The 10,699-nt window shown below is 58.1% G+C and overlaps 3 protein-coding genes across 3 annotated transcripts; 1 reads left to right on the forward strand and 2 right to left on the reverse strand.

The window, feature by feature from the left end:
• Window positions 1-2,490: 2,490 nt before the first annotated feature.
• SDRG_12067 (hypothetical protein) lies at window positions 2,491-4,430 on the reverse strand. Its single transcript, XM_008618126.1, has 3 exons — window positions 3,909-4,430; window positions 3,749-3,858; window positions 2,491-3,700 (listed from the first exon to the last, which is right to left on the reverse strand). The coding sequence occupies exons 1-3, from the start codon at window positions 4,422-4,424 to the stop codon at window positions 2,560-2,562; spliced, it is 1,767 nt and encodes a 588-aa protein (XP_008616348.1). The 5' UTR covers window positions 4,425-4,430; the 3' UTR covers window positions 2,491-2,559.
• A 1,093-nt stretch (window positions 4,431-5,523) lies between these two features.
• SDRG_12068 (hypothetical protein) lies at window positions 5,524-8,087 on the forward strand. The gene is made up of 12 exons (XM_008618127.1): window positions 5,524-5,714; window positions 5,759-5,931; window positions 5,980-6,131; window positions 6,176-6,235; window positions 6,278-6,334; window positions 6,380-6,638; window positions 6,689-6,779; window positions 6,831-6,930; window positions 6,974-7,114; window positions 7,175-7,207; window positions 7,253-7,473; window positions 7,524-8,087. The coding sequence occupies exons 1-12, from the start codon at window positions 5,557-5,559 to the stop codon at window positions 8,017-8,019; spliced, it is 1,941 nt and encodes a 646-aa protein (XP_008616349.1). The 5' UTR covers window positions 5,524-5,556; the 3' UTR covers window positions 8,020-8,087.
• Window positions 8,088-8,233: 146 nt separating this feature from the next.
• SDRG_12069 (hypothetical protein) lies at window positions 8,234-10,071 on the reverse strand (the record flags this gene model as incomplete). Its single annotated transcript, XM_008618128.1, has 5 exons — window positions 8,234-8,706; window positions 8,749-9,055; window positions 9,101-9,737; window positions 9,782-9,906; window positions 9,958-10,071. 5 exons carry the CDS (start codon window positions 10,069-10,071, stop codon window positions 8,306-8,308), a joined length of 1,584 nt encoding a protein of 527 aa, XP_008616350.1. The 3' UTR covers window positions 8,234-8,305.
• Window positions 10,072-10,699: the final 628 nt, after the last annotated feature.

A 10,699-nucleotide genomic window follows, 5' to 3' on the forward strand; every position in this document is an offset into this window, starting at 1 on the left:
CCGCGATGCAAGCTACTTGACGACACGTATCTGGCAACGCGTGATTCGTAGCAAGCTCCCAGATGCCCGTCGCTATTGGCGCGTGGACGACATTGACCGCACTGGTAGGCGAATGCACCATAAATGTTGCAATCTAAAATTTTATGGACACGGCGCGAGAGAAAAGAGAAGGAAGGAAACAGGTGCAGCCGCTGGGAAACCGGGCACTCGTTGTATGTTTAAGCTGCTACACACCAGCACTGCGCTCTCGTGGCTGGTAGCACGACAAGGGCCTTATCCATAAATTAGACTTCAAATTTGTATTAACCAAGTAATTGCAACCCGACAAACTCTAGACCTACCCCTCTGAGCCTTTTTTTACCAATCAGATGGCTAAGAAATGATATAATCAATATGACTGGCGGAGACTTCTGGTTTCTGCACATTCATTGGACGCGACTTCTAATTTCCTGGCGAGAGTCTCAGTGCCTCAGAGCCACACAGAGATGGAAGAGCGCACGCGCAACGTCCGAGCGCGAGTCCGAGCGGATCGACCGGGCCCGAAGACTCGGGTCGTAGCACCGAATGGAGTTCCGGTCTGCATCCTCTGCGGCATCCGCCGGCAGCACACGGTGCACTGCCCGTACGCCCCGCGATCGCCGTCGTCTCGCATCCAAGTCGCACCTCTTTCGGCGGCATCCGCGACGCCTTGACGACGATGCAAACGGCGCGCAAGGGCTTTTCATCCACTGTCAGCTCCCAACCGGCTGCGCTTGATACTGCTGCTGTACAGCGCGCTCAGCGTCTACCAGACCAAGGCTCTGTGGACGTGTGTCTCTGCGATGTGGCTCACATGCAGTCAAGTCAACTCATCGACGTTGAAGTAAACCGCGCGACTACTTGCAACACACAAGTACGTCCCCCGACGACTCGGTGCAAGAAGCGCAAGCGCGATGACAAGAACATGCCCCGGCGTCAAGTCACCCTCAACAACTCGACAAGTTGGCCGCCACGTGCGAAGTCGACCTCTACACGCGGTACCGATTGGACCGAGCGTGCAAGAAGGCATGCGACAGGACGTGTCCTCATCTTGTCGTCGCGAAGGTAGGCAAGCAATCATACCCGCCGTGTGCGAGAAGATGTGGTTGGCGGCAGGATCGAGATGCACAACGCCTGCAAAGCACATTATAAGCTACCATAGTCATATATCGTATTCATCAGTCAATATATAAAGCTTTGCACAATCATCATGCAAGATTCGAGCACAGGTTGGTCGGAACTGATGACTGCGACGCGCTGAGCACGTGAGCAAGAGCCGCGGCGCGCTTCCCGGCTGGACACGTTGCCTGCGTCATGCGTCACACTATTAAGGTTCCACCAATAGAAAGCAGCGATTTATGGCCCATATATGTCCCTCTCGCCCAATCAGATGATGCGACTTCTGTTTGGATGCAACACGTATGGAAGGTTCGCCCACTGGTATGCTCATGCGCCTTTCTAGAGCATAGTAATCTTTCGTATATGTGTAGTAATATAAACACTCGTCGCTGCTTCCGTCAACGGCCCTGTGGCGTTGCACTGGATCATATTTTATTTTCAAGGCCGACTACTGTCTGCGCTACGGGACCCACTTTGCAATCGCCGGCAAGATACTCGGCAAAACTCATCCTGGCCCGTCCCCTTGCTGGTCGTTGGTTCGTCTACGCCGTTTCGTGCTGAAAATACGCACCGTCGCGATAAGCACGAGTAGTGAGTGGAAGCCAAGTTGCCGTTGTGCGCATGACTGATCAGACGAGGAGGTCTGCTGTTCATGCATGAACGACGGCCTCGTGCGCCAAAATGCGTCGCTCGTCGAAACAAACTCTACTGTGCAGTGCTACCACAAGAACAAGAGAGCGCCTAAGAACATCGTCGTCCGTCTCAGAATGGAGTGGCTCTCCATCCCTAACGGCAAGGTAGTACGAGGCGAAGGGGTGCACAGTACGCAAATCAGACGCCAAATCATGAAGAACCTAGCGATGGTCAACAACGTCGCGCTCTCCTCTTCTTTTTGAAGAACAATTCTTTTCAAAGACAATGCCATTTGGGGTCTGACTACGAAATAGCGCTGGAATATACAGCTCGAATGTAAAATGGAGTAGCTTTACGCTCCATGCAGTCCCTTACCGCGGGTGCAATACATTGGAGACGACCGTATCCGCGGAGCGGGTGTCGATGTGGCACGCGTCGCAACCTCGAGCCGCACGCTCGCGCTGCCACGTCACAAATGAAACCGCCAAAACGGCGACCGTTTTGCTGTGAACCGGTCTACGTGGCGATCTTCGATCGCTCGAAAACGAATGTATCATTGCTAATTGACAGTTCGAGCGAGCTTGTGACTTGTGTGCACCCTTCATGATAGGACGACAGCCGGAATAATCTCGTCGTCGCACGTGTCTGGTCGCCACAGTGTCGACATCGGGACAGGCGGCACTGGATCGTTCGTGCACGTTTTCAATCATTAATATACGTATCAGATCAAATATAGTCAAATTTTTTCTTAGAGTCTTTGTGCACACATTCGCCTCTATTTCGCTTGCGTTACGAGCGCGGCGGTAGATTGTGGTAGTCGTTGCCAGTCACGCGGCCAGACGTCGTGGCGCGCGGTCGCTTGGTCAGTTTCGATTTGCGTTGACCCAAGTGGCAGAGCTGGAAGCGACCGACGCTGAATTGATACCCGGGCGCAAACCGGTCGACGGGATTCGTGCGGACCAAAAGCAGTGCGAGAAAGCCTACGGCCGAGCCAATACTAAAGAGCGGCATCGCAGCCCCGTACGCAGCGACGGTCGACTGCGTCTTGATCGCGGCGTCAAAGAGGCTCGTGAACCCGAGGCCGCCGCCGACGCCCGCAATTGACCAGCACGTGAGGATGATGCCGTGGAGCGCGCCAATGTTATAAGCCCCAAACATATCGCAGAGGAAGCACGGGATCGTGCCAAAGCCGCCACCATAGACAAACGTGAGGAGCCAGACGAGCGTCTGGAAGAGGCCATGGTTCTTTTCTTCGAGCGTCGACTGCAACACGAGGGCGATGCCGCCTTGGACGGCCAAAATGACGAGAAAAATGAGCTTGCGGCCGTCGGCCGGGTGCACGTAGCAGCCGCGGATGAGCAGGTCCGAGACCATAGGCACCATGAGGCGACCGCCAAAGTTGAAGATGCCGTTGTAGCTGACCATGCGCTCGGCGCGGTTGACGTCGTCGGGCGTGAACGCGGAGACGTTGGCGCTAAAGACGTACAGATCTAAATCCTTGAGGCGCGAGATGAGCACAAGGCCAAACGAAATTTCGAGAAAAAACATGATCCAGAGCAAGGCAAACTCGGGCGACGTCACACACGCAGCGAGCGGCAGCTGCTTGATGCGATGAAAGTAAAAGAGCTCCGAGTCGTCGAGCTCCGACTCGCGGTAGTACTCGTGCGGGTGCGCGGTAGTCTCTTCCGCGATCGGCACCTCGAGGTCTTCTGGCACAAACAAAATGACGTTGCCGTTGGGCGCGCGCCGCGGTAGTCGGGCGTGTTCGTGGGCATCGACCGTGATCTTGATGCGGTCTTGGTGAACGCCATGCATGTCCTTGCCACGCACGGAGAAGCCCGGCGGCGGCGTCCGCATCACGATCGCGCAACCATACAGAATGAGGCTCATGCCCGCGCCAAACACCATGAACGAGAGGTACACGGGTGTTCTAATCATCATCGTCCAGCTAAATGCAAAATTTGAGAATGATTCTTACCCCCACACCTTGATCGGGTACGGGAAGAGGAGTGCCCAGAGCACGGGGCCGGCGCCAAAGCCACAGACTGCAAAGCCGCCGGCCGTGCCACGCAAGTCGGGAAACCATTTCTATCGACAATGAAACATTGAAACACTCTGAGTTTGCACCAACAGGTTACCTGGAGCGTGGCAACCGGCGAGATGTAGCAAATGCCAATGCCCGAGCCGACGACGCCGCCGTACATGACGTACACGAGCGCCATGCTCTTGTAGTAGATTCCGAGGCCAGCACCAATGTGTCCAAGCACGAAGAGCGTCGCGCCGACCGCGATCGCGAACCGCGGGCCCGTGCGCTCGAGCCACGGGCCGAGGATCGCGGCCGAGAGGCCGAGGGAGCCGCACGCGAGGTAGAAGGCGACGACCGCGTGGCCGGCGGTCGGGTCACCAAAGATGTAGTCGTCAATGTACGCGTTGTAAACCGACCACGCGTAGAGCGACCCGACGCAAAACTGCGTGACAAAGGCCGCGAAAAAGAGGTGCCAGCGGCTAAAGGCCACGCCGCGCGAGACGTAGTAGGTGTCGCACGCGAACGGCGACGGGAGGCAGAAGAGATAGCGCTCGGCGTCGATCTGCCGCGAGGACTTTGGCACGCGCTCGACGGTCCAGTGCGACTGGATCAGCGCGCACAAGCCCATGGCGCGGCGACTTGATTTGTGAGCCGCGTCACACTGCAAGTCGACTTCAACGAATCGCGTGGCGTGTCACGCTGCACCTTGCGCCCACAACCCGCTGACGACTGGCCACTGGCGGCTGTGTGGCGCTGCAACTTTGTCGGACAGCAGTGTTGGAGCAGGATACCGTCGGCCGAGCCCAGCGCCGGTGGCATCCGGCAAGCCCTGGCGACTGCGCGCAATAATGCACTGCGTAACGTTAGTTTGAAGGTACCACGACGGGTAGCCGACAGGCGCATGGGCTGACCGTGAGTGCATACCTATTGTGCGAGTTCGCACCGAGTCGGTGTTGTCAGCAACACCAAGCTGAGACCGCAAGACCAAGTCGCTCGTGCGCTATCTTGGCTGCTCTGATACACACGGCGACGCCACGATCGACAACAGAGGGGGCTGAGATCGATGGCTGCGGTCCGCGGGTGGCGACAGCCGCTTTGTTGTTCAATTGTCTGCAGCAGCTGTCTGCTGAGCTTTTTGCCGCTAGCCTATCGCCATATCCGAGTCTCTCAACTGTGTTGAGCTGCCATAGTAACCAATATTGTGCATGCATTGCCGGCGCGCCTTTGGTTTTGCGTCACTCTGCCATGTCACACGAGTGCGCTGCTGCGTACTACACGACCCGTAGCTCGGCAAGGGCCTAATATAATTGTACCCTGGGTAATAGTACCGTCCTCCACGATACGACGACAGCTGGCCTACATCCAGGCTGTCTTCTCGACACGGCTGCGATTGCTCCCGACGGTAAGGCGTCGAGTCGTACCGTGGCCAAGCGTGGCAACGACGCTTCCTTCAGAGCCAGATAGCACAGATTCGAGTCGATGCGGGAGGATGGAGCAGCCAGCAGCTGGAGCGAGCGCAGTGAGGTGTGTTTTTGCGTAGCGGCCATTTTGATGCATGAACATGCACCGTCAAGATAGCAATGACCACGGCTTGTACGTGGTGGAAGCATGAAGACAGCGCTCGTGCAAGACCCAGCAACACCAAGGATACCATGCGCCAAGTTGAAGCGCAATATCCGGATACACCTCGCCTATCCGGATGAAAGAGGTCACTGGCGGTTTGTACCAACGTGGGCAAGCCGGAAGATCGCAAGACGAGCATGCACTGCAGCGGCCGCGCGGACGAGCTCTCGCAGGCGCTGGGCGACATGGACATGCTCCTCCCGCCCTTCACGCTGGCCATGGACGCCAAGACAACGACGTGCCTCAAGCGCCACGAGCTGGCGGCGCTCGACGGCTACGTGCGCATCGGCCTCGGGTACGAACTGCCGACTGGTGCATGATGGCCTCATGGCCGCGCAGGCCCGAGTCGCCGACGCACGTGTTTCGGCGCGAGCACTACAAGCTCATCCTCAAGGCGCGCGACCTGGTCATGAGCATGAGCAAGGACCATTGCGAGGTCGTCTTTCGCCGAGGGAAGCTCTTTGCGACCAACTTGAGCCAAACGTCGACGACGCAGCTCAACAAGCGCCACAGTACGTCGTCGATGCTGCCTACGGGCATGATACCATTCCTTTGGCTAGTGGACGTTGGCACGCTATACGAGCTCCACGACGGCGCCGAGCTCTGCCTCTTTGGCTGGCTCTACTATACGGTCCAGGCCACGCGATACGAGCAAGACTTGATGGCCCAGCGGCCGATCATGCACGAGACCATGATCGCGTCCTACCTGACCGTATGCGATGATGCAATGCGCGATCTTATCCTGCATACACGTAGCATGTGCTCTTCATGAACCCGCTCATCACGCGCACGGCCAACGCACTCCTCTTCGGCGAGGTACCGTGTCTGTGAAGGACCACTGGTATATGACAATGCTAGCGACTGAGCTTCCAGAACGAATACCACGGGATTGCGTCGGGCCTTGCACTTGCCGAGGTGGCGTTGTGGTGCATGCTTGCATTTCGCGAGGTGCTGCTGTAGCACCCGTTTGTGGGTCTCAAGACGGGCTTTGCGACGCTCTTCAACTTGCACAAGGCGCTCGTCGACGGCTGCTGCGTCCTCCACTTGGCCGGCCACGGGCTCCCCGGTCAGCTCTTCTTTGAAGGCGAGGCCAGTCAGCCATTGATGGGCACCGCCGTTGACGCCGAGGCCCTTGACCAATGCCTCCAGCTGGCGCCGCCATGCGCGGTGTCTGGCGTCCAGCTCGCGCTGCTGCTCGTGTGCCATTCGGCGTCGATGGGTTCATATCTCTCGGTATGGATGCGTCTGGAGTCAATTGTCGGTGGTTAGCGGGCCCGTTTGTACGATATGGCATTCCACACGTGATTGCCGTGGACGCCCAGTCCAAGCTCCAAGACTGGGTCGCGCCAGTCTTTGCCCAGTGCGTTATGTCATCCGTACATCTCATGTCGACTACATAGATATGACGTAGGCGGCTGTACATGGAGCTCGGGACCGGGCAGTCGGTGCAAACCGCATTCGACCGGGCAATTGCAGCGGTCCGCAGCCACGACCTCAGCGGCGCCGAGGCGGTATCCCTCCTACGATACGCTCAACAACACTATGGTTACGTAGGAGAGCGAGAAGATTCTGCTCTTGCCGCCCAACGACGACCACCGCCACGTGCTCTTCCCGCCGCTGCGAGGTCGGGTTGCGACCCGAGAGCCCTTTCTCAAGCGGTTCCCGAGCCCGTTCCTGCACTTGCACGCAGCCGAGGTGCGTTTTCCTCGATTCGACAAAAATCAATTCGACGAAACTCATATTTCAACTATTTAGACGCTCGAATTTCGGCAAAAAGAGGCCGTTGTCGTACGTGTCCGCGTCCTGACACGGACGTCACAGTCACCCTATTAGGTCTCAACCTACCTCGCGCGGCCGCCGCACCACCCGTTCTTTACACGGCTCGTGGTCCTCACTGGTCCGGAAGGGGTCGGGAAGACGCATTTGGCCCGCGCTGTCGGCGACGACCTTGCGCTGCGCGGGTATTTCGACGGCGGTGTGCATGTCATCTACGTACAAGCGTTTGCTGACACACTGGACGCGACGGCCTTGGGCCCGGACGGCTGTTATGACGCGTATCCGACGGGCTAGAATTCGACTCGACCCTAACCCTGTAGGTGAATAGGGTCCAGGCCGAGGTCTCGGCGCGGCTCAAAGCGTTTGCAGGCGCACGCAAACAGCAGTGTCTCGTGCTGCTCGACGGCTGCGACGTGCTCATGCAGCGCCCACAGGACGCGGGACGCTTTTTCGATAGCATTCTCAGCAGCCAAACCGACTGGAAGCTGCTCGTGACCACGTCCGTTGCCAAGACGCCGCTGGAGCTTGGGTTTAGCGCGCAGTCGTATGCGCTGCAGCCATTCCCATACGAAGCGGGCGCGCAGCTGTTTGCAAAGCTCCTGGCGCGCGCTCGGTACCCGCTCTCGGTGTACCATCTGCTCGAGACGCCGGGTTTCGACTTGGAGGTGCACGCCGACGTCGACCTCTGGCGGGTCCTATCGACGCACCCAATCTCGCAGCACGTGCTTCGAGGGCTTCCTGGCACCATTGCGCGCGTCGTCGACGAGGTTGTCGCGACTCAAACGACCGTCGATGCCTGGTTCAAACGCTCGTTTGCACCCTAAGTAGTTCGTCAACCCATACTGTCATGTCCGAGCGACTAGAGTGGTGCTCGAATAACGTGAGTTCCTCATGCGTCTTTGACTCTGGGAGGGCTAGGGCTAGGGTTAGGGTATGTGAACGCGTCCGGTCTTGCTGACGGAGAGAAGCTTGATACGCGCAGTGTATCGCAGTCATTTCGAGTTACGATGGTGGTTTTGTGTAGCTATCTACCATTGTAGCGCTTGGTGTCGGCTTCAGGTGACTTTCACTTCGCCTTTTTTCAAGCTAAATGTAGTCTAGCACGCGGGGTTATTCGACCCACTCGCACGGCGCTTGCGTGGGCTCGACCACGACATAGGTAGGGTTGGTCGCGCCCTTGTTGATGACGATACCGAGGCTCCCAAAGAGCTCGTCCCGTCGCTCGATCGTCACGGGCAGCGACGTCAAATCGACGCGGCGCCGCAGGGCGAGGCGCTTGACCGCGGCGCCGTTGCCGGCGCTGTAGAGCACAATGTAGCAGTCGGACCCGCGCTGGCTCAGACCCGGGCACGCTCGAAAGGACGCGTCGATGTAAAAAAAATTGTAGAGCGAACAGCCGTGCTGGCGGACATAGCCGGCCGAGCGCAGAAACAGCGGCAAGAGCAGGCGCTGCTTCCAGTCGGTCGCACCCACGGTGGTATACCGCGTCGTGACGGCCTTGGCGAAGAGCGCTACGCACAAGCATGAGTCGTTGGGCGTCGATGTCCACGCACCGGTGGCGCCGCCATCGTCGCTCGGCGGAACCTGAAGAAAATACACCAGCGGAAGCGCGGCAAGCAGCAGGTGGAAGAGTAGGAACCCATACACGATTTGAGTCGTACTGGGCTCACTACCGGCGAAAATCATCTCGTAGAGCTGAACGAGGAGGTAGCTCTGGGCTTGGAGGTACGTCAACGGGCCGGTGACAAGCGTCGCAAAGACCGCGAGGACGGTCGGACTCGCCGGGCGGTACCGTGCCTCCCAGTGGTAGCGCTTAAGACCCTTCGAGACGAGCACGAGCGATCCGTATGCAAACCATGCCTAGCATCGTGAGAGTGAGAGTGTGGAGTATAGAGAGACGCGCACCATGCGCGAGAGATACATGCAGCCGAGTGCGGCGTGGTCCAACGCCTGTAACTGGGACACGGCGATCGTTGATGAGCCGACAACGGGCACACTGAGCCAGAGGTCGAGGGCCATCGCCAATGTCAAGAGCGGATCAAGCACAAGCAGCGACGTCGGGTCGCCGACAATCACGTCGCAGCGCCTGGCCGGGAGCCGATAACAGTGCCGGTGCAGCCGCCGAACAGGCTGCAAGTATCGGCGTCCACACAAAAGCGCCATGTACACGGTGAGTGTGAGGCGGAAGGCGAGCATGCCGTAGAGGTAGTCGGGTGTTGGAGCCAAGTGGAACATCTCGTAGACGGTATACGAATCGTTGGCGTCGTCGCTCGCACCGTCAGACATTGGCGTGAACCAGACACAGAGCACCGACGCCCGCAGCGAAAGCATCATATTCTCCTGGCATCCACCAGACGGAGACGAACTGTTCTGGACAAAGGTGCAGACAAGCGACTGGAGCCGAGCCGAGAGGAGGGCGCCCGTGTGGAGCTCGTACAGCTCGCACTTGGCCGACGTGTTGAGGGCACTTCGATAGACGTCCGTGTTGGTCTCGCGATCGTACGCGTAGCTGGCGCCACGTGCGAAGAACGTGTCGTTGTAGCTACCATCTCAGTCGCGGGGATGACGTTGTCGGTAGAGGCGTACCTTGCTCTGGCTGCGGTGAGCCAGAGAGGACTCGCGGCTGCCCACGAGAGCTGCGACGTCTGGGTGGCGACGGCCGGCGGCGAGATAGTCCACGGGAAGGGCTCGTAAATATATGCATCGAGCGGCTAATTGAGGTCGCGTGAGAGACTCGGGACTATTCAGAGAGATACGCATACGGCGAACACGATGTAGAGACTCATGAGGGCGCTGCAGACGACGGACGGTCGGTTCCAGCGGACGTCGATGGGCAGCGGCAGCTGCGGGCCCGCGAACGGCGCGACTCCTGCCATCGCCGCCTGTCTACTTGATTGGTACACGAACGAGTGGGGCAATTATAGCCGATGTGAATTTCGTAACGTTAGCGACTAAATCGAGATGGTTTTAGCTAGCACGTCACATTGGTCGTCGGCGTTGGTAGCCTTCGGGTTGTCGGGTTGGGGTTGCCGTCATTCTCCCGTCCGAACAATGAATGAGATGCCGATCCAACGCAGTGAGCAAGGACGCGCAATTCTCGAGGCATAAATCTCATGTTTAGCTGCGGCAACAAGCCAACCCGCGCGTTTCGTAAAACAAAAGTAGGCAGAAGCCTACCGAGAAGAGCTGGCGAACGCTACCCGCGTCTAGCGACCCAAGGGCATTTGGTCACCGCTGGCCTCATTGTGGTACTAGTACTGGTACCAGTCCTTCGCGTAGACTCGCGGGATATCGCGAGTGCGGTTCACCTTCCACACGGCGTCCCTGCCGTCGGTGTGCACACCACAAGCCCAATTTCTACCAAGTGTCATCCCGCCACGCAAAGCTATATATCTCGGGTATATAAGGTGTATAGCGATTCTGCATATACCTTGCCATTATTGGCAGCGACGACCTGAGCATCGACGCAGCTGGCGATGGCCTTTGAGACAGTCTTGGTAAAAT

Source organism: Saprolegnia diclina (assembly GCF_000281045.1).
Source record: "Saprolegnia diclina VS20 unplaced genomic scaffold supercont1.46, whole genome shotgun sequence".
NCBI lineage: Eukaryota > Oomycota > Saprolegniomycetes > Saprolegniales > Saprolegniaceae > Saprolegnia > Saprolegnia diclina.

Bases quoted from the DNA above. Each gene is read 5' to 3' on its own strand.
- SDRG_12067 (XM_008618126.1), bottom strand. From the start codon at position 4,424: ATGGGCTTGTGCGCGCTGATCCAGTCGCACTGGACCGTCGAGCGCGTG. The intron at 3,859-3,908 runs GTAACCTGTTGG...CATTGTCGATAG, and splicing joins CGCCGGTTGCCACGCTCCAG to AAATGGTTTCCCGACTTGCG. The intron at 3,701-3,748 runs GTAAGAATCATT...GATGATGATTAG, and splicing joins TACCCGATCAAGGTGTGGGG to AACACCCGTGTACCTCTCGT.
- SDRG_12068 (XM_008618127.1), top strand. From the start codon at position 5,557: ATGCACTGCAGCGGCCGCGCGGACGAGCTCTCGCAGGCGCTGGGCGAC. The intron at 6,132-6,175 runs GTATGCGATGAT...GCATACACGTAG, and splicing joins TGATCGCGTCCTACCTGACC to CATGTGCTCTTCATGAACCC. The intron at 7,208-7,252 runs GTACGTGTCCGC...TCACCCTATTAG, and splicing joins GGCAAAAAGAGGCCGTTGTC to GTCTCAACCTACCTCGCGCG.